Here is a 26,273-nt window from a genome sequence, read left to right on the forward strand (position 1 = left end):
AATACCAAACAGAGCTCCAAATTGGACCAAATATGTTTACATAACGTTACGTCATGACTCACGATTTTATTAGGCCCAATTAACCAGTGCATAGCAGAATATTGCAGAAAAACTAATTGTGTGACAAACAAGGCTATCAACTGTCAACACGATTTTTACTCTATGGATATAATATAAACAATATTGTTTTGAGACGAACAACACTTGCACCGTTTTTAATACCTTAAATCACCGTCCAAAGTTATAGGGAAGACCCCTGATTAAACGAATGGCTGTCGTGTTGCTGTGCTTTTGGATAGATTTGATTGAACGAGAAGAATAGACACACTCCCTCAAAAGCACAAGAATCAGAAGCTAATACAGCAATGGCCAGAGAGGGATTTCTCGGGCCATTGCTCAGGAATATGACGTGCTATTGGCATGCTTCAAATGGGTTCTACACAGCGAACAGTAGCCAACATGCTTAATGTGTCACAGTCTGTGATCAGCAGACTGTGGGGCCGGTACCAACAAACACACAATGCTGATGATAGACCTCGTTCATGTCGTCCTAGAGCCACTACACAAGCCCGGGATCGATACATTCGTACACAGGTCCTGCGAAATCGAGGACAAACGGCCAATCAGCTTTCTGTAAACTTGTACCAAGTTACAGGAATTCGAGTTACTCCCCAAACGATTAGAAATCGGCTACATGCAGCCCATTTGCATGCGCGACGACCGCGTGTTGTGCCTCCATTAACTCGCCAGCACATGGCAAACAGGCGTCAATGGTGTAGATAGCGTAGAAATTGGGGTAATCGTCGATGGGCGCGTTTAATGTTCTCAGATGTGTCCAGATTTACTCTGGATTTCACCGATAGGCGTGCTCGCGTTTGGAGGCTTGTAAATGAGCGTCATGCTAACGTCAGACAGCATGACAGATTCGGGCGTGGGTCTGTTAGGGTGTGGGGAGGAATCACAATGACTGGCAAAACGGACTTGCATATTGTTCAAGGAAGGGTCACTTGTGTGTACTATCCTGGCACCGACAGTTCTGCTCTTTGCTCAACGTGCAGGTCGACGTTTCATCTTTCAAGATGATAATGCCCGTGACCACCGTGAATGACTATCTCTAGCGTCACCATATTGTCCATATGCCTTGGTCAGCCATAAGTCCTGACCTTTCCCCTATAGAGCATGTCTGGGACATGATCGGGAGACGTATTCGTCGACGTCAACGTCAACCGACAGTACTACAAAAATTGGCCGTGGCACTGCAAGAGGAGTGGGTCAGATTGCCCCAAATCGTGATTGGACGGTTAATTAGGAGCATACCACGACGAATTGCTGAATGTCTGAGGAATGGTGGAGCAATTACTCATTATTAAGACAAAAATCAAAAACGTCCATTTACACTTTTGACAGTGTATCTCTTTGCGAGTGAAATGAGGCCGTCGGATAAGCCGCCCATATGAACTGTTCATGTTTAGGCCATTGGCCTGTTATTAACATAGACCGGTTACCTCTAATAAAAACAGCAGTGCATTTCCGCAGTTTTGTATTGTTTCTGAATATCCCCTACTTTTTTGTATTTTGTATCACCGAAAAATGAGCCATTTTGTATTTTATCAACCCTTTCCTTATAATTAGCACAATGGCAGCTAATTATTACGGATGTTTGCCTCCACGACGTTGTTCACTAGACGTACTATCTCCAAACGGAATTTCCCCTGAGATTTAAATAAGTTAAATGTCAACAAATAAAACTCCATCCCCGCGCTCACTGCATACATGTGTGAAATATCTAATCCATCAGAAACTCAGACCAATGGTAATTTGAAATCAATGTGGGCAGTTAATAACATTTGGATTTTCAGACATTATTATACTTGACCAATCTGATTGAAATACAGATCTATATTTCGTTTCGTTTTTTATACTTTCGATGGCCTACACTACATGAAGATCTGACCGGTTGTAAATGGATGTCGCGTCAGAGGTCGTACGAGCGGTTTTTGTCCCTATCACGCCAGACATGACTTAATCAACCGGCGTTGACGTTTATAGTGGTTTACCCACAGTTCCGTGCACAGTACGCCAAGAACTGGTCGTAACAGACCGCTTCATTGGCTAATCCCTCACATAAACCAGAACGCGGCTTATATAACAATTCTTCCAGATCCTAGTGTAGTGAAGACAAGTAAAACGAAATTATTAACAATAAAAAACGAAACGAAGTAGGATCTGTGTTTTTATCAGATTGATACTTAATGTGAGACTTTAAATGCGTTCGGTACAGGATATGTGTCATCATTTAAGCAGAATAATACTTCCCTATTGCCTGAAAATATATTTAGCCACCCGCAACACGAGCCCCGTGAAAACCACCTTTGTTTGTAGACTTTATTCAATCAAACTAATTAAATGGGTGTGAAATCGACTCTTATGTGTCTTTCAGATCAAGGCGGGGGTTTATGATTATATGTCTTAATGTAAACATTATTGCTAGATTTCACGAAGATATAATGATTTTATCGACGGTAATTATCAGTAAATCTAGAACATGGACTCAAGGAGATTTGGGCCATCAACTGTCTGCGGTAAATAATGGCGGCAAATTCTGTATTTACTTAGAATTACAGTTGTCAACAGTCTGTAATATCACGTAATGGAGTTGTTGGAAGTTTCTAATAAGAAATCCGTTTAAAGCCGAATTGCATTTAGTTTAGACTCTGGTTAAAGTATTTTATACAGACATGACCTTCTTGAAATTTTATCTGTCAGTGGGTATTTATGTACGCAAAGTCTCCGCTGTTCGTCTCAATACGTGGTACAAATCTTTGTGAGTTCCCGGTTTCGTAATTCTCCGCTCCTTTTCAAGCATTCTCATTCAATTCAAATTTCATTTATGCTTCATTTTATTTTTATTTGGAACACTTCTACTTATAGTGAATGAATGTTATAACATCAACGCCATTACCATCGGACCACATTAAACTGAGCTACTGTAATCTGATTGGTCGTTTCTTTGAAACTTGGTATGCATGGAAAAAGTTGGAATATATATTCATTATCCCAATAGCTTACTTAACTTCAACCATCAATGCTGTCCTCACATACTACAATCTGATCGCTAGATTCTTTGAAACGCAGTAACCTTTTTCTAGTAAATGTGTTTTTTAATAAAAAACAAAACAAAAAAGAACTTGAACTACATCCCAAAGTAAATCGCCCATTTTTTAGAGTTCTTATAAATGATTTAATAAAACTTAAAGTATACATTTAGCTCTAAAGTCACATACCCCAATTATAACATCAACGCGATCCGCGATAATTATTTGGCCTCCTGCAATCTGATTCATAGATTCTTTGAAACACAATAACTTTAATCTAACAGTTAGATTATGATAAAACTGAGTATATACCATTAAACTGACTTAAGCTAGAACATCAACGCCAATCTCACATATTTAATTGTTATGTTGTAATCTGGATGTTTAATTGTTTGGACACAATACATTTACTCTCAGTGGATGTACGCTGCATCCATTGTAAATGTATCCTTCAGGTGTGAAAGTTCAGCCATAAAGTATTTGGTGGGGAACCAAAGAATTGCTATTTTACTGAAATCTGATATATTTTCTTTGGAACCAGTGTACCTTTTAATACCGCCCCCACCCCACCCCCAACTTCCTCCTAACAAGTCCACTCAAGGATTCGCCATTTAGAGTCCCTAAATTGAATGCCCAGCAAGCCTCATGTGAGATGAAATTATTTTTTCGAAGAAAAAGCTAAAACCTAACTCAAGTAGTTATAATATAGCAGATTGGATTACTTCCGTTGTTTACGTAGTCATTTCATTTGTTAAAAAAAATCTTTACAAACGAATATGGTTTGATAGATCATGCTTACCTATTGGATTATTAAATAGTAAAAACGAACATTTTCCGGTTTTAATGTTTTTTATTTCGCGTGTTATGCCGCAGTGTATTTCACTTAAAAAATAATTCCATCAATACACTGACAATGTGCGTAATAACCAACTTCCTTTTAAAAGATTACATTTGAAAGACAGACTGAAGAGTTATAGAGATATTTGAGAATGTTTTCATATTAATCTGGGTACACTGGGAATAAAATCCTCAGATTCGTGGAGGATAATATGACCCCATCTCCACCAGATCTGATGAATATATATATGTTGATATACGCTGACTTGTATCAATACATTATAGAGGATAATTTGATATTTTGACGATCGCGAGGATATTTTATTGGATTATGCTTCATTTTATTTGGTTATTTTATCTTAGATTATTTTTAAGTTAACCGCTTATACAAACATATTTACGTCTACGTTCTGTGATTTCGAAAACAAGTGGGGTTATTTACATGTAGTGATTGTTGTTTTCACGTTCTCTTAAAAGGTAACGAGAACATAATTCCAATTGATTGCATTGTGTGACGCCGCGATTCTGTACGACAATCCATTAGCGGTAAACCAGGGTTCATAACATATTGACCCAATATTTTAGTTTAGAATACAACCCGTCATTGTGATTTCATTATTATAGTTCAACTCAACTATATGATTGATATTTTACGTCCCCACTGTACGTTGTTGACAGTTATGTAACAAAGAAGCATTTTGATTTTCAACGATTTCGGATGTTACCTTCATAGTTATTGTCCTTGATCATTTTGAAAGTCCTGATCGAGGTTCAAGTGCTAAAGTTATCATCAGATTGACTTCAAATTTATTTCTGCTGCTTAGACCAGTGAGATATTAATCCTTCTTCAATCTGCATGTTCTCTGAATTACCTTATGTCAAGCCAACCATTCACAAAATACAAAACACAAACTGTTGATGCTGAATTTGATATATTTTCAATTTTCAGTTGATAATAGCCTGCTTCCGGTAGGATGTGGAAATGATAGAAGCTGTATAAGGTAGGAAACTCTCGTCCCTAAAATATTCTTGAAATTGTGAAAGAGTATAATGGCGAAACGTTTGGAAAATATCTGCAGTTTCTTACATGTATCATATAGGCAGATCTCGTATAAATTATTTACATTTACCGGTGTCTATTCACGTACACACCACAGACTTTAATTTCAGATGTTGTGCTAATAAATTCAAGCATTTTTATTATTAGTAGTATAGCCTTGTCTTTCAAAAAACATTTGCTCTCTGGATAAAAAAAAGATACGGTTACAATGACCTGTGTTGTTTTGACTACTACCAGTGTTAATTTTGTTTTTCCAGTTACTAATAACTGCTGATAACTCGTGATAACTACTTAAGATTATCCAGACCACCGATTTTATCTGTAACAGTAGTCGTTAAAACATCGTTATACTATGGTGTTCTATTTCGGCCACTTCCGACGCGCGACGCCTTTTTCAATGTTAAACTATAGAGAAAAAAAGCGACGTCAACTTTTTAACACGACGTCGCCCTTCATTCAATGATTATAGACTGTGTCTAGGTTAAGCAGTGCAAACGTGAACGTAATCTTGGATTTTCTCAACGTCGGTCTTAATCTGATAACTTCGGGGTTGCTAATATATTCGTCGTAGGATATCTGTACATTTACATGTTTATACAAACAATAAAATATATAAAACAATTAAATGTATTATGTGTTCTTTATTTCGCTGTACAACAAATATTATTCACCATTCACAGATGCCATCAATTGAAAATACAATGCACCTACTTTCCTTGTGTCCAATATTAATATTACTGTATTGAAGATATAATACCAAGCGGTAAATAAACTGCAAATGATTTCTCCTGGCACATCGCATTTCATCACCAAAACTATAAACAATATCCGTTCAGAAAGAAAAACACTTTTTTCTCTATAGCTTCATATTGAAAAAAGCGACGCGCGCGCGGGAAGTGGCTGAAATAGAACACCATACTATGCGGCTCAGTAGATTTTGGATTCATAGATTGTGAAATATCCGATCTTCCATTGATCTTGGCATGGGGTAATTGATGTAAACATAAATAATTTATTTGGTTCCCATATTGCAGCTAGCAAGCAAAATTTCGTTATTTCAATAAAATTATCCGCGTATAGATAGCGCCATTCAGTAGTACATTGCTATTGTAATTCAGACACTCTGAATGTATTATTACTTTACGACATTAATATTGACAACAAGAGATGAAAAAGGCCACATGTCGATGTTCAGTCTATATCTGATTATGGGTAATGTTCAGCTGGGATATGTCATGATGGAGGATTGCTTTCAGTTCATCTACAATTGTCAGATAATTTAAAAGAAACCGATGTCATGCAAGATACGCCCACATTATGCAAGAGATGGACACAGAACCAGCTATAAAAGCGATTTTATGTACAATCACGGGCCAAAATTCAGGAAGTTACGGTCCGATATGCACGAACATCAAAAGGAACCAAGATCTATGGATATAAACATATATTTTAAGCTTTTAAGCTTCCACAACCTTGATACTACATACTTTACATTATTTGCGTACAAGGAGCAGCCATTTTGTCGGCCAGATTTTCACGAAATTCGAACTCAACCATCATTAGGGTGCAACGGTGATTGGTTTAAGTTAGTTTTTTTTAAATCGCTAGAGGTCTACAAGCTAATAATGTGATTTTTCGTACAATCAAGGGCCATAATCCAGGAAGTTGCTGTCCAATATGCGCGAATATTGACAGGAACCGAGATCGTTGGGTTATAAACATATATTTCGAGTTCCATCAAAATCGAATAAAAATTGTGACCTCTGGAGTGTCCACATGCTAAAAACGTGATTTTTCGTACAATCACGGGCAATGAACCAAGTTTGGTAAAAATCGGATAAAAATTGTAACCTGTAGAGTATCCACAAACAAATTGAGGACGGACAGAGGCAACGCCAATATACGTCCACATGAAAATGTGGGCGTATAAAGATTATATTTAAACTACCCGGGAAATATATATTGGGATGGGGGGAGGGGAATGGGGGGATGGGGGATGGGGATGGTGGGATGGGGATGGGGGGGGGGGAAGATCTATATCTTAGGAGATATTTCAAGATGACACATATTTTACATAAATCAAAATTTAAAGTAGATGTCCTTATCTGATAGAATAGTCTCATCGTGCATCGACGGCAAGCAGTCGAATACAGCTGACAGAACAATGGGCGACAATCTATAATGTTTTTATTTATGGTGCAATTAGTGTGTTTACACATTAAACTTTTGGGTCGAGTATATGGCATATGACCTAATTATACTTTGATGAACTTATCTTTAAATACTCTCTCTTTTCCAGATATGGAGATGCAAAATGTGCCCACATGGAATGTTCGTATTTTGTATCGTATCGTAGAATAGGTTCAACAGATTTAGAGATAGAGATTAGTGGTAAAACTACAGGCTGGGTGGCCGTTGGGTTTTCTTCGGATGACAGAATGGTAGGTTATATGACTTCTCTACATTTCTGCTCCGTATCGCACCTTACGATAAGATTGTACTGCAACGAGCAACTAATGTTTTCCTTTTATTAAAATGAAATGCGAAACGTGGTTCGAATACAGTTTTGCTACCGATGCAAACAGATGGTGTCTGTCGATTGAAAAGGGATAATATAGGGAAGCTGAACTTTTCATGAAAAGTATCCAGCAAACTTTCGGGGGTGGCTCCATCCGTTTTCATCCGCCCCAGAAATGGAAAAAATTGACGAAAATTTGCGAAAACAGAACGGAAAAGAACGAACGTGGGAAGTATGTAGCGGGGATGTTAAATGGATGTTCATCGGATGGAAGTGGATGACAGCTCCGAAGGGGTTAGGCAAACTCCAGACATCCTTCAAACGCTTTGTCCGTTTTGAAAACTTTATATACGAGATGCATACGCTTACAACCTTTCTATTTCCGTGCTACTAACGATGTATAGACGTTCCATGTACCTTATCTTTCCTCCCTCTTTCCGTTTTCAGCTGGAGCGGATGTGAGTTGCGAGGATGCCCGGAGGATCCAGAGAGGATACAGTGGACGTTTAACGGATGATAACGGACATGGAACGTTTGGTGCTCGTATATGTCGCGCATTTACATCGTACACGGCAGAAAGTTCATCCGTTATAAAAGTTTTGAGTAGCTCAAAATTTTTTGCGCGGATGAAATCAAAGTGAACGGATGCTCGATGGATAGAGCGTATGAAACACGTATGCAATGAGTACACAACGGATGCATGGCGTTTTTAAACGGAGGGCACGTCTTTTTCCCCGTTTTACATCCTCTTTGCATCCGTTATAAAAGTTTTGAGTAGCTCAAAACTTTTTGCGCGGATGAAATCAAAGTGAACGGATGCTCGATGGATAGAGCGTATGAAACACGTATGCAATGAGTACACAACGGATGCATGGCGTTTTAAACATCCTCTTTGCATCCGTAAGTGCAGTGGGACCGGGCCTTAAGATCTGTGTTTTAATTAGATTGCTCCAAACATGGATTGACTGTGAAGGAGCCTGCAAGTATGGTAGTCTCGTGGGACCCTAAAGGAGTTTATCTTCTTATGTTGGTTGTGGGGGGGGGGGGGGGAGCCTTTTTTGAATGAATTTGTAAGCAAAGTCCGCTCTGAGGGTTTGATTCCCCGGATATACTCTAGAAAGCAGCATTTACAATCACTTTCGCGTAATAAACCAAGTGGTTTGCTGTCGAAAATGGGGTTTGGAATATTAATTAAGGTTAATTAATGATTAAGGTTCGAACACTCCGTCTCTAAATGACCTAAAGGTCAAGTCTACGAGATTTTTTTTGTACACCAACCGCTCCGGGTGTTGTCAAAAGCTTTTTACGCCAACCGCCCCGAGACGTCAAATTTACACCAACACATGCGTATTCAATATTTTACGATAGATGAGTGATCATGATCGCGGCTATACTGAACTATTTATGCACAAGCGAGCTTGTCTCCTGTCTGCTCATATGGCTATCCAAAAATTCATTTTTCTCAGTAAATACTGAATCAATTTAGATCAAATAAATTTAGTATTTTCTAGAAAGTTAATACAACCAGGATAAATTTTAAAAAAAGAAAATAGAAAGTCATCCAAGTTAACATATGTGTGCTACTTTTATTTTATAAGGGCGGTGGTGATGACGTAGTTGTGTGTAAACGAAAAGGAGAGTACAGTGATGACGTAGAGGCCGACTCCATGTTGAATACGGCACCGTATGCACGACCACAACCTAAGGACACTGAATTTGATTTAATTTCGGTTAAGTACAAGGACGGATTTATCTACTGTAAAATAGTTCGACCTCTGAAAGTGAACATGGAAAATAACCTTGACCTTTATAATGATTGGTATCAACTATACGCTAAAGGCCCAATCACAACAAGTGAGTATAATATGACTTCCGTCATGCTTCAACACTTATACCGTATTTGATTGAAGCTAATCCGACCTTATCCTAATTCGGATTCCTTTCTTTATTTCTGGTCAAATTTAAAATTGATGTCCCATTTTTCACCGTATGGTTAACGTATAATTCAAGGACTACAAACTGTGTACGAAACTTATTTAATATGGCAACTGGAATCTAGTCTCGGATACTGACAAAACACGCTCCACAGGTAATTTTGAGAAATGTAAGGTTTTCTATTATTGACCCAGAAAGTTTTAAGCATTTTCCTATTGTATTCTGGAATAATAACTTCTCAAAATAACAGTTAATATAACCACTGGGATACGCTCAAATGTGCATCCGGGATCATGTTAAATCAGAAGCTAAGTGAATTCTAAACACAATCTTATTAAAACACAGATCTGTTCAAAATTTCATTTTACTTGTCTTCAATACACCATGTTTTGGAGGCTATCGAGAAAATATAATAAAAAACGAAACGAAATATAGATGTGTATTTTAATCAGATTGTTGTAAACCGTATTCTCTGTGGATTTCACCAAACACTGCATTTGTATTCTAATTGAATCATCAGCATCCAAGTTAAACGGATTTTTACGCATTCAATCAGAATAATATGTCCTGCTTAGGACGTTTTTCATCGTTATATGTCATGTTTTCAAAACATAAATGCAATTGTCATTTATTATGTTAGAAAAACGTTTCTATACAATAGGTTATTTCATAGAATAACGTAAAAGTACGTTGACTAAGATTTGATTTATTTCTGCAGTTCCATTGTGACAGTATTATAAAGTTAGCTTTACAATAATAAGACATTTCTAAAAAGGCTTTTTTGATGCGATAGGAACACTTCCGTCTTGAAAAGAAAATCGAAAAATATAATTCACGATGATTATCGATTTGGAATCGCCGCTTTTTATAATTTCAGATAATGTTTGTCACTCTACGGATGTTACTTTAGTTTTCTCAAATTACTTTAGATCTATCTAGGTACGCGGAAGTATCGAAAAATCGTTATTGCATTTCATAGTCTCCTTAAAGCGACAGTGCGAGCAAAAAATTTTGCTTTGAAGTATTCTAGACACCACATATTTCGAACAAAGGATTTAATAGAAGCATTCAGTTTTCTTCTTCTTTGTAGCGCTGATAGTAAATATGCACCCAGTACACTAGACTCCTTTGTTGGCGTTAGCGTGGAAGCCGCGGTGCCTCAGTGAGTAAGAAGCTGGCTCACATCAGAAGGTCTGGCGTGCGATCCCGATGTTGGCTGAGAAAGTGTCCCGGGATTTTCCAGCGTGGTTTCTTCTAGTCAGTAATGCAGTAGTGTCGTCCGGATGGGACGAAAACCGCGGTCCCGTGTACACATTTGCGTGTACGTAAAACAACCCCTAGCAGTTGGAATAGAAATAATAAGAGTAGGTCGTAGCGCCGCTGTCTGGTCCTCAACACTTCCCTCGTAACACACTCTGTGGCGTATGCCCGTCTTCATCGCGTTTAAGTGTTGCTTATTTGTCAGCTTGGAGTTCAATTCATATGGTACAGCTCCCGTTTTTAAAGTTGACTAGAAAGGGAAAATAACCACAATTAATTTGTGTTGTTTCTATCAAACACAACCTTACATAAAGATTGTCGATTGATGAAAGTTTCTAACAAAAACCAATTGGCCAATGCTTAGGAACACCCATTAACAGAGAGAGAAAAAGAAATGGGGTTTAACGTCCACTTGACACAAAAAAGGTAATTTTGTAGGGGTCTTTATCTGTGGGAGGAAACCGGAGGACCCAGAGAAAACCACGAGTTTGGAGAGACGATATTACGTACGACCGGGGAATCGAAACCACGCCGGTTACCTTAATGGCAGATCCTATGATACAGCGCGCACTCGCTAACCATTCGGCCATCCAACCCCCCACATCCATTAATAATTGTTCTTTTTTAAACAATATTTTATTTGTCTCTGAGCAACAGGCATAGTCTATATTAAAACCCTCTCCATAATGGTGACCTTGGTTAACGAACATTTTCTATCATTTGAAGATAAACTAAATGAAAGAAGTTTGGTCCTGCTGGTTTAAGCTGAAAAAAAAGTTGGACAACAAAATATCAATTATCTTTGTACAACCGATTAAACCGCCATTGCTTTTCCCAAGTTTCGCAATCGTCTCCCATGAGAGCTTTTTTTTAAATTGTAAGAATAATTGTTTCTTTTTTTAGCATTTAATTGTCATCTTAAGGGTTACAAAATTATTTTTTGCCGTAAAATAACAACACTTTTCTGATTATCGGACGAACAAGGTTAATCTGTGACCTCGCTTTTAATGGTTTATGTCGCCTCTCGAGACGATTTTGTGAATAAGTAATGACTTGACTCCTTAGGCATTGCTACTGAGTACAAAGAAAACTTAATTATACAATAATTGGTGATGCTGAAAGAAATGGAGAACAATATTTCAACATAAGTCTTTACGATGACCGATCATCTAAATATAGTTGCTATTCACGTTTTCTAGAGTACGCCAAAAGTTATTATCATCCTCTTCGATCCTTAATGACATTAAACATCTTGTCTGGATATGGAATTAAAAAGAAAAAACATCTAATAATGTTTCGTTATCATAAACCAATGAGTTAGGAATACGATTATTCTCGGCAGCATTGTCGTTAGATTGGAGCGTGAGAGGGTTGTAAGTGGATATTGTCATGGTTAGTAAAACTTGCGAATTGAACAAGTATTAGAAATGGTTCCACTACTGATAACTTCCGCTTTGACTCCAGCCGCAGTAGTGGGTGATTCTGGGGACTTTCTTGAGCAGGTTTTGTGATCATTTGGTACAAAAAAATGTCGCTTCGAAAATGTAAAACGCATTATCGCAACGAGAAACTGTTCGGTGGCTATTTTAATGGTTCGTACTTCATAGTTTGTGATAAAAGCAATTTTTGAGGCTATTTCTACTTGCGCAAAGCTTCAATGAATATTGCAGCTAAACAAAAGTATACATTCTTCTCCCCAATCTCATAAAATTATATTACAATTTCCCGCCCTTTATGTGTTCTTCTGATTTTTAAAACCACATCTAACCTACTTCCTATCTGTCAGTGACAATTCTAATTGATCAGTTAATCAGACTCCAGGCCCAAATCTCTAGATTTCACTACAAACCAAGACACAATTTCATCGGTCAGTAAATCCACAGGTTCTGAACATTGACTTTAAAATAAATATGCCAAATGTCTATGTAGCACAACACGAAAACCATAAGTATACGTAATTGCCGTCTGATATCAATCAAAAGAACTCCATCCATAATTACCCTGTTGTCAGCTCTTCCTGTTATTGTACCAATTGAATACTATTCGCTGCGGGCCTAATTTACTATGTACTATAGAAATATCATTAAACTGTGGGGTTTTGGACAAAAATTGGTGAGACATAACACATTGGGTTGTAGACGAAGACGGGTTTAAGAGTGAAGAAAGTTTGAACCGCATTTATAAGGATTGTTAAAAGGGTAGCATTATGACCAAGAAGACAGAGGTATAGAAGTGTTGCATCATATACAAAATTTGTTAGAAAATAAACAATAATGGTAGCATCCTTGACAAAAATGTACTGGCAGCGTGGGGATATGGACACGAGGGGTTGCACCACGGGCATGAACTGTAGGTATATGGACAAGAGTTTGATCATAGATGTAGATTTGTCAATATCACCGCAATATTTGTCGAGAAGGGCTTAATCCACATTATCTATACCTTTTGAGGAAGGAGATAATGGCTATCTCCTCGAATGCCAACTGCGAGACTATCGACATAATGGAGAAAGATCCTTCTCGTACAAAGTCCCATTGCTCTGGAATGAACCTCCGACCAATATCAACTGTTAAATCACATCTTAGAACTCACTTATTCTTACAAGCTTATACAAGATTTATCTATGTCTTGTGATTTGACGTTAAACCCCTTTTCGTTTCATTTCATTTCTTGTGATTTGATAGAGGTTCCATATTTTTAAAAACAATTATTTGGAATAATTTTATCTATATGACTTTATTTATTTCATTATTGTATTATTATTGTTAAGCTTATTCAAACACTTTATAGTGGAATCTGAGCTATATAAAGTATGTAATTATAATAATAATAATAATAATAATAACTACAGCTGTTCTCGAAATAGGTTTGAAAGTTTTTATACAACCCAATCATACTCTTATACATCAATTTCAGCATCTAGTAGATTAAATATGTTTTGCTGTTCTGGTTTTTGTTCAAGAATCTTAAAGAAGAAAAGGATTATTAACATCTGTCCAAAAGTCTCTATCTTATATAGCAAAAACATTTTAGCAAGCAAAATTTCCTGTTTTATTTTTAAAACTCATTGCACATAACCTATATTTACAGACCGATTGTTATTAAAACTTTCACAATAAGCATGAAATGGCTTAGTTAATCGTTTACCATCAACATTTTACCCGATTTCAAAGTGATTGCCATGTAAGATACGCCCAAATTGTTCAAGAGATGGACAGAGAACAAGCTCAATAAAAGAAACGATTTTTTGTACAATCAGGGGACATTATCCAGGAAGTTACGGTCCGATTATGCGCGAATCTACAGGGTCCTAGATCTTCGGGATATAAACATATTTTAAGTTTCATCAAAATCAGATATTACATACGTTAACACTATTTGCGTACAAGGAGCGAGTGGCCATTCTGTCGGGCAGTTTCGATCCGATTTTTACGAAATTCAAACTCAGCCATCATTATGGTGTAACGGTGATATATTTAAGCGGTTTTTAAAATCGGATAGAAATTGATGGTCTACTTGTATTGTGAATTAAAACTGCCGAGGGTTCCTTTTGGTGCATGGCAGTGTGTACACGGGACCGCAATTTTTGTCCCATCTGAACGACTGAACATTGTACCTTGCCACGAGGAACTGTCTCGGGCAATACCGGTAGCGAACCTCCTTGTTAGCGACGCAGCACCTTACTCCCACGGCTCTTTGAAAAAATAAAAGTTAGGTTAGATTTTAAAGAGGCCCAAATGTTCTGAACGACACCTGAAAATTTTCAAACTATGATACAATCGTTTTACTTTAAAACAGTGCCACGGGAGAGCTTTAGTTTTAATGGTATTCAATGAAGACGTCATGTAGACGCAAGACGTGTATTCGATGGCAAACAAATACACACTCAAATGTCTTATTTCCAGTGTAGAAGTCAAAAACACATAGTTTGGTAAACGTCTAAATTAAACATAACCAATATTAAAGTTGCTGTGCCATAATTTATCAAATTAATCTCTTTTTAAAGTTGCACATAACCTTTGTTTATAAACTGATTTTGATAAAACTTTCAGAATATGCACCAAATGGCTCAATTTATCGTTTGTTTTTCACGTTTTACCTGATTTCAAAGTCTTACACCTTTTCTTTTATAATAAATCTAGGTCAAATATCAAAATTCTAAACGCGCCGATCGATTGCGAATGGTGAATGCTTTCCCAAAAATATGACGATATTGAAAATTGGATAAAAATTGTAGGATGAGTAGGGTTTTAAAGACTGACTTATATTTTCAAAATCCTTGTACTTCCGGTGAATTTTAATTTTATGGGATTTCTCTAAAACGTTGACAGCAAATAAGGCAAAATTAAATCGGGAAATTTTTCAAAAATAAAAATGTTACGCTCAGAATTTTCACTGTTTTCACTTTTGAGCTTAAAATTAGGCCATACGCATGCATAACTTGAGAAATACGAACAGCTACAAATTGGTGAAAACCGCATTCAAATTGGTTGAAAAACAAAATAGTTCCCTTTTCGTCGATGACGTCACTTCCTGCTATCATTTTTAAAGTTTTAGTTATTCACTCACGTTTCGAACTAAATACCTTTCGGATAGTATAGAGTTTAATTCTGTAAAATATGTAGTTTTTCCAAAAACGTGACGGAAAAAAATTGGGGAAAAGAGCCGGTCTAAGAGACGAGAATTAACATTAAAGTCAGTGGCTACGTTGAAATGTAGGGCCGACAGTTGCATGTTTAATAGTATGTTACTTCCAGTTTGTGTGTCTCAAGATTTCGAAGGTAAACCTGATACATGCTTTTGAGCAAAGGATTGTCACATGTTGCTCCATCTGTGGTAGAAAGCGTTTACCCCCCCCCCTCCCCGGAAATTTGGGAAAATGTTACAGTGGGTCAAAGAGCATATTCCTAAAGCAATGGCCCGAGAAATCCCTCTCTGGCCATCGCTGGATTATCTTCTGATACTTGCGCTTTTGAGGGAGTGTGTCTATTCTTCCCGTTCAATCAAATCTATCCCCAAGCACAGCAACATGACAGCCCTTCGTTTAATCAGGGGTCTTCCCTAAAACTTTGGACAGTGATTTAAGGTATAAAAACGGCGAAAGTGTTGTTCGTCTCAAAACAGTATTGTTTACATCATATCTGTGTTGATAGCCTCGTTTGTCAGACAATTGGTTTTTCTGCAATATTCTGCTATGCACTGGTTAATTGGGCATAATAAAATCGTGAATCATGACGTAACGTTATGTAAACATATTTGGTCCAATTTGGAGCTCTGTTTAAAGCGTAATGATATTGTTACGCAGATAGCTATTGGCTGTTAATCGGACTATTGGCCAGTAGTGGGATTAGCTCTAATCAAACGAAACACTGCGAGGAATATGGTCAAAGAGACGAGAATTAATATTAGAGTCAATGTCAAAATTACTGATAGACTCTGTCCATGTACAGCAAAAGACAAATTTAGTCTTAAAAGAATGCAAATCTATTTAGTTGCATAGAATTTTTCGTTTCTTTTATTCTATTTTTTATCTCTCTTTTTAGCTGGTGTTATGCTGCAGCATGAAAAAATTCCTCCTACATCACGAAGCAAAATCACAGTATTAATACCAGTTGATATAGTAAACTCCATGGCAACCAAATCAGACTTCTGCTCTTCTGTGACCATGACAGCAATCATCGTGGCATTTTTTGTTTCTTGACCTGCATGACGCCATTCTCGAGTAAACTGATATAATAAGTTCATTGTGGGTGGCCGAGTCCATTTACTAGTTGAAGGGGTGTTTTAGAGAAATATGTACGATTTTCATTATTGTATGCTTTTGGTTGTGATTGGGCGAGCTTATCTTTCCATTCTGCATTTTTATTGTATGGGGGGAACATGCCCGATTGTGTTCTTCTTGTGGTATACTAGCGTATATATTCTACTTAATTTTACCATTCCATATAGAAAGTTTTACTTCATGGTTATTTGTTGATAGTGTAATGCATGGAATTTAGAATCATAACTCTTATTATATATTAGATACTTGAGGAGCTGGGCTGCAAGTTTAAATATGGATGAAAGCATGGTTTAGTGGCAACTTCTGTTCTTTTAACCCTTTTCATGTCAGTTTGTTAGAAATATAATGAACGGGTTTATTTTAACTCGTTAACAATCTCCCCTATTTGACTGTGGGGTTTATTTGTAAAAAGTCGTAGTGATTTCACTGGTAATTTTATTACTACTTCCTGAAAATAATGGTAACAAGTAGATATCTACAACATGGTATCATTCTGGGTTTACCAACAACATAATGTTCACGTTTCAAGTTCGCAATGGACTTCGATTCTACGGTGGATGGTAAGGGGTAGGGTCGCATGAATTTTCCAGTTTCCTTCGACACGTAAACGGAAATAATATAACATGACATTACTAGTCTCGAAATTATATATTTGGGTTGACTGTACGAAGATACAATTTAACTCTGTTCAAAGTCCGAAGTGTCTGACTCTTTCCTTGGCATTTTTGGTGAATATGGTGGTAGTTGACGACTATAAATATAACGCACGATTTTCAGAAAGATTCCGACCCAAGTATACCTTATATTATACTATCCTTCAAAAAACGGGATCATTTACGCGTCTCTACGACCTTTCTACCAAAAGTTGCGTACAATAGAATTAAGACATTTTGGCCCTAACTTTCTTAACATACCACAAAGATCTGGAGTATGTATGCCAGCCGATAAAAAACATGACTTTATCACTTTAACTCTCCCCTCGCGACAGCCGCCATCCCTTAAAAAACTTCAATAGTCTGGAAAACTGACCGACCAAAGCGAGTCTTTATCTCTCCTGGTCACAGCCACCAACCGCCAAAAATACACATACGTAAGACCAGGGAAAGAATCAATCATATTGAACTAAATGAAACTACCATTTGTTATTAGAATTTCTCACTTTATATTTATTTGTTGCGTTTCACGTGAACACGTCAGTAGTCTTATTGCACCTTTCTTGTATGTTTCTATGGTAATGAGAGAACTTATGGTGTTATCTATTCTACATAATGTTTGTATGCATTGTATATATTTGTATGTTGTTCATGTGATTTTTTTACACCTAAATATTTATGTATTTTTTCAATTAACATGATCGATCTCTTCCGAACATAACTTTCATTCACAACTTTTTATCATGCAGATGACATCAGACTTGATTTTCCCCAGTTACTCTTATACAAATAGTATATGCCTTCTTTAGATACATTTACTGTACTAACAATAGGATTTATTTTGTTCCAGCAAAGAACCTTCCTAATTGCCAGAATTGTAGTGCTGTTACGGTTCTGTCAGTCCCAATATGGAGGGCGTGGTTTTAGTAGGACTATAACATAATTAAACACGTGGAACGGGTTTTAGCTATGGTGATTGGTCAAAATAGTATCATATTCACTTGGTGCATGCCATATCGCTAGTAATTCTTGTGTATACTCGATTGACACTTTTCTTCGCAGTTTTGAGTCTTGACGAATTCATTTCCGGAACGTTCAATCGAGTGATCCCTCAGATATTTCCCATAAAATCTGAATTTGTACTCCTGATCTTTAAAATGACTAGATCTCTTTGATTTGGGAAAAAATAGTCGATTAGAATGTTAATTTGTTTTGGGAATCTGTCTCCATTTAAAATTTAAAGTCCACAGATACACCCACTGTTAATTAGTTAACAAACCTACAACCCGCTTCATATTTCCAAACGAAAATTGCAAGATCTTGAACTTGTCTCATACATAATCAATACTTCAGATCAGTCTAATTCAACACTTTAAGTCCGGTTGGCCTATTCTGGTCTAAACGGTATAATTATAATGCGTAATTTTAAACTTGGGTGTGCCTTTTACTTTTGTAAAGTAATTTCAAATGTTATTAAATGTTACTCTGCCATTTTCTTGTCGGTATAATAAAAATAAATCTTAATATTTGTTTGTTAATATAACTTTTATTGCTACAACATCACATCTTATTAACACGTTCTACAGTATTATATTTAATTGAGACTGTCTTTAATATTAATGGTTCTAATCGTTTTCATTTCCTATCGTAAGTACAAGTACTGTACTGTGGTACCGGGGTGGACTGTACCGTCAAGATATGGTCGATATTCTGGCTTTTACGATTGGTTGCTTTTTTTATTTTTAACAGTTAACAGTTACTATAAGACTAGATGTAAACTATATAATATGCGCCTAGTTCAGATAGTTCCTTTGCCCGGGAATTGGTTGCAGCGGCCTAGGTCTGTCTACAGAAATAGATGAGGAACATGGATCGAATGTTATAAAAAGAAGCGACATTAGAATCTGGCGACCAATCTATTTAACACTATACCTTACCTGGGTTTACCTGGCGTAACCCGGGTGTTTTATAAAATAGCAATTATATTGTATTTTAAATACATGACATAAGTTGCAACACAGGCGGCAATTTCTCTCCATATACGTACCGGGACCGGGAGACTTGAAATAAACAATATTAGTAATTTATTTTTTAAGGAAATGGTCGATCTTTTTCTATATTCAAGAAATTTAATTATAGATATCAATAATAACAGAAACTCGAAACAACATATTTAAGCACTTTCTAAATACTTCCGTTGGCCACATTCAATGAAAGATTGTGATCGCGTAGACACTGCTGGGTCATAGCTTTAGGAAGAGTAGAAATAGATGAAATAAAATGGGGTTTTACGTCCTACTGTTCTGCCCCAAATGGGCTAATGGAGACGGAAGTAGAAATACGATCAACAGTTAATTTCAACACATAATAATCACATCTGACCGATTTACTAAAAAAAAACATCGCGACTTTTCGCCGTATCGAAAGAGTTGGGCGTATTGATGATGTCAGTGGGGGGGGGGGGGGGGCGAATGATTAGCACGCGCGCGCTGTATCATACGGTCTGTCATTGAGTCAACTGGCGGGGTTTCGACTCCCCGGTTGTACGTGACAAGGAGTAGGGTCGCCTGTCCAACCTCGTGGGTTTTCTCCGGGTCCTCCGGTTTCCTCCCACTGCTAAAGACCCCTACGCGCAAGCGAATTATTGAAATAAAGTTGAACCATGTGTTAGTCCCGAAATGACCTAGTTTGTGTCGAGTGGACGTTAAACCCATCTCTATCTATCTCTCTCTCTCTCTCTCTCTCTCTCTCTGATGATGTCACTAAAAACGTATACTCAATTAAATTTAGCACTCGAATGACCGCGCCTAAAATTTTCCAGTAAGTTTATCTGAGTAACCATGTTAAATCATAGGAAAACGGTATACCTCTTTATATTATATTGCATTCAATTACAATGTCTGTGTATCCATGTGCCAAAGTTCCTTTGTGCAAACACACACCCATCAGCCACCCTCCAAATATTCACTGCCACAAACTTATTCCGTCTATTTAAATAATTTTGCAAATCAAACAACTAGTATATGGTTTATGGCTCATATACCACCTGATTTGCAAAATTATGAAGGAATAAAAGCAATCAATTCGTTCCTCTTTGTTTCGTCTGAGACAGACGATAATTCAATAAAAGAATAATTTATTAGATACAACATCAATATACGCTAGAAGTATGATGAGTGGATTAAGACTGATATGGTTAATATCTGATTTCAACTGGTAATACCAGAACCAGTGACAGGTGGAATTTTGGAGGTCTATGGTGGTTAAATTAAAATTAGATTATAATATCATTCCGTTTATATATAGTTGTGAGAAAAGGAGAAGTGGTACAGGTATCATGTACAACACACCTTACATCTCTTTAGCTAATTGATCGAGATTGTGGACTTAGATGTTAAATACATAAGTTCATGGAAAAACGTTACTCAGGGCCAACATCTTACATCGGAGTTACCTGCGGTTTTTATTTTTAGTTGTTAGCTCAGCCAACACTCCGTTTGCTGTCTTGATTGTCAACATAATTGTGGTGTTTTCACTTAGGAATTACAACAATAATCGTGAATACGGTGTATTTTCAAGACGGAAACTAGAAATTACCATAAATACTGCCTACCGAGAACGCGGTATCAGTATATAGTGTGTAAATGCGGCAACTGGACCAATGACTGCTGATGGTTAATGGTGACCTTTCTGCTTCTAAAATTCTTATAGGCTAAGTTTTGCCTGCTGTATGAAATGAAACGCGGTTTCACGTCCTATTTTACTGATCCGACTGGGCTAATGAAGACGGCTTATTGTGCTATGAGGGAAATTTTGCCCGGACAGCGGCACTACGTCCTACACTTATATCGAATTCCAACTACCAAGGGATCATCTTCGTGCACGCCAACGTGAACGCAGCACCTCGGGTTTCATCCCATCAGAACAACTGGGCACTGTCCTTTTAGACCCTACACCACAAGGCAATTGCTTGCAATCCATTTCTGTACCACCTCGTTGACTTGATTTGATAGAACACTGTGACTCGGGATTTATTTACATTTTTATCTTCAATCTGTTTTCACACGATACATTTTTTGAGATGTTCATTTGACCTCTGACATCGTCAATCCACTTGTTCATGGTTTAGGCACGTTCAAATCAGACCAAAATAAAACTCAAGCCCCCTTAAGTACTAGTAATGTTGTGTGATCAAAAATCCATTACCCAGTGTAAGCCAAATGAACTTCGGAAAACGGTTGCTATGATACACCGAGTACAACATGCCTCGGGCTTAACTGTATCCAATCAAATTCCTTAATACTAACATGTCTGCTAATGGCACGTGATTATAACTTGTAGACTGTGGATCTATTTCTTGTAGAAAACCTGCTTACCTAAGGCGAATTAATATTTTAAAAAGACGATATTTCAAATAATAATTATCCTCCAAGAATCATCTAGGAACTACTGTCAACTTGATTAATTAGTGTAATGTTGTTGAAAAACTCCCTTCTCGAAAACGGACTATCTCTTTAAACAGTAAAACAGCTTTGCGAGCCTTCTACAGTTGTACCACGTGTTCTTGAATGATATCATGTGTCGTGTATGCCAACTGTCACTATAACTAAATGGAGTGACAGTTTGGAAGAAACCATTGGGTAGAGATAAGTTTTTACTTCATATTACCTGGTTTGTCCAATTTACTCCCACCACAACATCATTGGTGAAGCCACTGCAAACCGATATACCTCGCTTACCCCTTATCAATACACAACGAACAAAACCAGTACGTTTTCGTTTGCATGAGCAGCTCTAGAATAGTTCGGCTGGAATAAATTGTAATTGTAATTTAATTCTTTTTGAAAGTATTGGCGAGAAATCTAAGAAAATGGAAGAAAACAATATAAATAAGATTATGTTGGGTTTTTTTTAAATATCAGATTGGCTGATACAATTTGGCTTGTAATTCTTTGTAATTATTGGAATGTCTTTTTGATTCTTTCATCCATCGATCATTTGCTCGGATTACTTATTTCTTTTTAAGTTTGCTCGGATTACTTATTTCTTTTTAAGTTTAAAAACAAAAATCTAAGTCTCATTTTGGCACAATCGGAAATGTATTCCAATCGAATTCATCTTAAGGTTTAATGACCAGCAATATTGACTGTATCATGACGGTACATTCCCCGTAGAACACGTAGCTCTATCTCAACACGGCACCCTCTTTTCTATGTCTTGTAGAACACGTAGTTTTATCTCAACACGACACCATCCTCGCTATTTCTGGTAGAACACGTAGATCTATCTAATTCAATATGTCGTAATACCAAACTCCATCTGGGCATATTTTAGTATTTTAACCCTTTCCATACATATTGTGATAAACATTACGATTTTAAACAAGATAGCGATTCAATATATACGGTATAACTTCTGATATCCAATATTTAAGACAAATTATAAACATTTTAATTGGTACACGAATCGTGTACCATAATGCCTTTTAGAGCCATGTGTAACAAGGGACTCGAAGAACGAGTCTAAACATACTCCACAAGTCCTGTCAAAAGGTGACGCTATAGTCTTATCTCGAAGGCATACGCAATAAATACTATCGGTATAGATTGGAATAACCAGACGCTAGAGATTGCCATTCAATTGAGACCTCCGGCGTATTTCGCCGAACATAACTGATTAGAAATGTGAGTAAAAACAGAAACGATTGAACGTAAATAAGTTTATATACATTCATATATATTATCTTATTATATGCGTTGCGACACATTTGTTTCGATTTCCAGGTCCCAAATATTGGCGATTTAGCTCCTTTAAATACGTAAACACATAACAGTCAAATAAAAAATAAATGTACTATAAATCATATCAAAGTAGCTTTGTAAAAAAACGAGAAAAAGTTTTAACAACACTTGCATATATGACTTAACTGTGTTATGTATAAAATTGCTTGCTATAAGCATAGGCGTACGAGCCAGGGGGGTAGGGGGGGGGGCAGCTGCCCCCCTAACTTTCGGGCAAGCTGACATTTCGGGCAGACGGGTAAAGTGGAAAAAAAAATTATTTCATCTACTTGGCAAAATAAAGTGCCCGAAATCTAATAAAACACTAATTTTACGGGCTGGAATAGCAGTAAAACGCGTTTACGGCCGTCAAATATTCCAAAATTTTCTTGGGGGGTCCATATAAGGTCAGCTCCGCTTCTTCGCCTCTCGAAGAAAACCAGCGCCGCTGTCTGTAAACCTGAAATTTTTTCGGGCATTTCTCGTTTTGCTTCCCTGTCATCGAGCCCTAATAAAACACTAATTTTATTTTTATTTTAATTAAATACCACGAATTTGTACTGAGTTGACTATGGATTAAAACATTTTGTCTGGAGCCACTCTACTTTGTGCGACATTTTTCGGGCATCGATTATTATCTGTGAATGCAGCTGCAACAGTCTGATTGGATGGTAGGAATTCAGAATGGGATTTCGGTTACAAAACCATTGGATACTTTTGGAGTTGCTTACACGGGCTACAATAGCAGAAAACGGGAGAGGTGGGACCCCTATACCCCGCGACGATTGATTGGTTGTTTGGAATTCGGGTCAGCCAGGCAGGCTATATTGGACCAAATTGAAGTTGCTGTATTCACAGGCTGGAATAGCCGGAAAACGCGTTTGCGGCAGTTAAATTTTCAAAATTTTCTCCCAACGGGCCCGTCTCCGTGGACTAAACGATTGATCTTTTGATTGGAATTCGAGCCAGCCATCTTAATTAGCCTATATTAGAACACTTTGAAGTTGCTTTGTTCACGGGCTGAAATAGCAGGAAAACGTGTTTGCAGCCGTCAAATATCCCAATATTTTCTCAGGGGTCCACACAAGGTAAGCTCCGATTCTTGTCTTCTCGAGGAAGACCGCGCCGCTGTCTGTAAACCCGAAATTTTTTCGGGCATTTCGGGTTCCTGCCCCCCTAACTGTCATCGAGCCCGTACGCCTATGGCTATAAGGTTATACCATTGGGCTCGCCAATTTCCTTACGAGCGAAAATTTTCGAAAAGAGTAGGCCATAACGCCGTTGTCAGGGCGAAAATTTCCCTTCTTTAACCAGGTTGCCACAGAAAAGTAATAGGTGTATTATTTGTCCCCTGAATTTCCGCGTACACACTATTCACCAATTGATCCAATGTTATGTAAGGCTATATCGACTTCCCATGTATTCAAACTAACCCATACAAATTTGAACAAATTACTTATTCAATAATATATTATGAAATAGAATAAAATCAGATATAATTTTCATTTCGTAGTCAGAAACTGTAATCGATTTCTAACTAGATTTCTAACATTGAAACCATTTTCGGGTAGTAATCAAAGTTTAGCGTTTCTGACGTGGAAGTTGGCCGTTAAGTCTGCGGTAGTCAATTGCCCGTCTACTACGAAAATGGATCTCATTGAAAAGTGTTGAAATAACAAAGATAAATATATAAATAGAAATGATAATAAACGAATGCTCTAATTCAACGCTCCTATCCTATTATATTATTTGAACTAGAAATATAAATATAAATGACAATAAACTAATTGTCTAATTCCACGCTCCAACTCCTATTATATTTAAACTAGAAATATCCTTACACTAATACCCCAAGGGAAAACAAAAAACATAAAAGCATCGATCTAGTGTCCACTTTCTTACACAGGAACAACATTATAGCTCTAAAAATAGGCAGATAAATCACCTACCACTCACAATTAGTGTATTTTGTAGTGTGGAAACAATAACGTAGCGGTTTTATAGGATGAATCGATCCTGAAATTTGTTTAGAGTCTATGACCACACCCGTCTATACTAATAATTCCCTCATATCAAGGCCTGATTTGGCGAGAGTTCTAAACATATAGATGGCATTAAGACATGGCGTGTCTAAGTGTGTGCTAAAAGATCGAACTTGTATGCTCACGGAACTTTCTATTAAAAAGGTCCATGGCATATCCGTCATTATCTGCCAAGTAAAGTATAGCATAGCTGTGATAAGCTTTCGTTCTCGGAACCGTTCCATGTCGCGATAAAATTCAAGATGTTATCCGGATGACAACAAATATGCCAAATTAGTTTCTCGTTTAGTGTTCAGTTGTATTTGAATAGAAAATCAGAAATACATTAAAACGAAGCGATACATAATGGTCTAATTTTAATTATTTTATTTTTTAATAGTTACGTAATATAATGTTTCTACATGTATGTTTTAAGGTCTGGCGAGTTGCTCATTGAAACACTGGATAACCTAGTTTTGACATTAAAGTTAAACAGGAATTACGCAAGAGCTAAATCTTCATATTGCAGGTCTTTGTTTATGCCTTAAATGTTATATAAACTAGGTCCCATTTTAAGCAGATTTAATTTAAGACTGGTAAAGCGAGTCTAAGACTCGAACATCCAGTACGGTGGTTACAATCAGTGTACACATCTTGTCGAAACTTCAAAAGCTAATATCTTCGCTCAGAATAAAGTAATTCATTTTGCATTATTTATTTTTGAACTATTATAACAAGAATGGCTAAATCTTACATAATATATCTTTAGGTCTTCAAATACAAGCATTTTCGTTGCAGCCATTAAACGGACAAGAGAAAAGAAATATAGAGTGTACTCTAAAGTGAATCACCCTAGGTCGATTACTTTTACAGAAAGTAATACAAAGAGAAGGCACATGGCGGCTTATCTGACGAGCGCTCTCACTTGATTGGAATAAAAGTCTCAATGTGCCAGAATGCTAACAATCATGTTTTTATTTAAATAATAATTTAGACAATTTAAATCAGAAACCAGGGTTAGATGACACCATAAACGTCATAAACAACATGGATTGTTCATGGATTGAAAAGCGCTATTCTTCATGTGCTGGCTGACGTTCTAAAACAGAAGATGGCGTTATGAAATAAATAGAAGGAAATGGTAACTTTTGACGTTAGAATTGATTAATTTTAATAATTTCTCGACCAATATTTTTGAAAAGATTACTTTTTACTGCATATGTCCTTTAAGTCTGCCTTTTACTATGATATATTGTTCAAGATAAAAACTCCTGTATTTTAGAAGACGGTCTTCCTTATTGAATCTACCCACTCCTATTAGACAACTCCTTT

At 36.9% G+C, this 26,273-nt stretch overlaps 1 protein-coding gene across 1 annotated transcript in view; it reads left to right on the forward strand.

Annotated features, from left to right (window-relative positions):
• The window catches only part of LOC126832236 (uncharacterized), a 38,564-nt gene extending 20,235 nt beyond the window's left edge, over nt 1-18,329 (forward strand). Inside the window, exons 5-8 of the mRNA XM_050562948.2 lie at nt 4,882-4,933; nt 7,292-7,433; nt 9,109-9,364; nt 16,249-18,329. Of these exons, the coding sequence (XP_050418905.1) occupies nt 4,882-4,933; nt 7,292-7,433; nt 9,109-9,364; nt 16,249-16,406 (608 nt within the window). The 3' untranslated portion in view covers nt 16,407-18,329. The remainder of the gene's footprint in view (nt 1-4,881; nt 4,934-7,291; nt 7,434-9,108; nt 9,365-16,248) is intronic.
• The last annotated feature ends 7,944 nt before the right edge of the window (nt 18,330-26,273 follow it).

This window comes from Patella vulgata, chromosome 9 (genome assembly GCF_932274485.2).
Source record: "Patella vulgata chromosome 9, xgPatVulg1.2, whole genome shotgun sequence".
Lineage (NCBI taxonomy): Eukaryota > Metazoa > Mollusca > Gastropoda > Patellidae > Patella > Patella vulgata.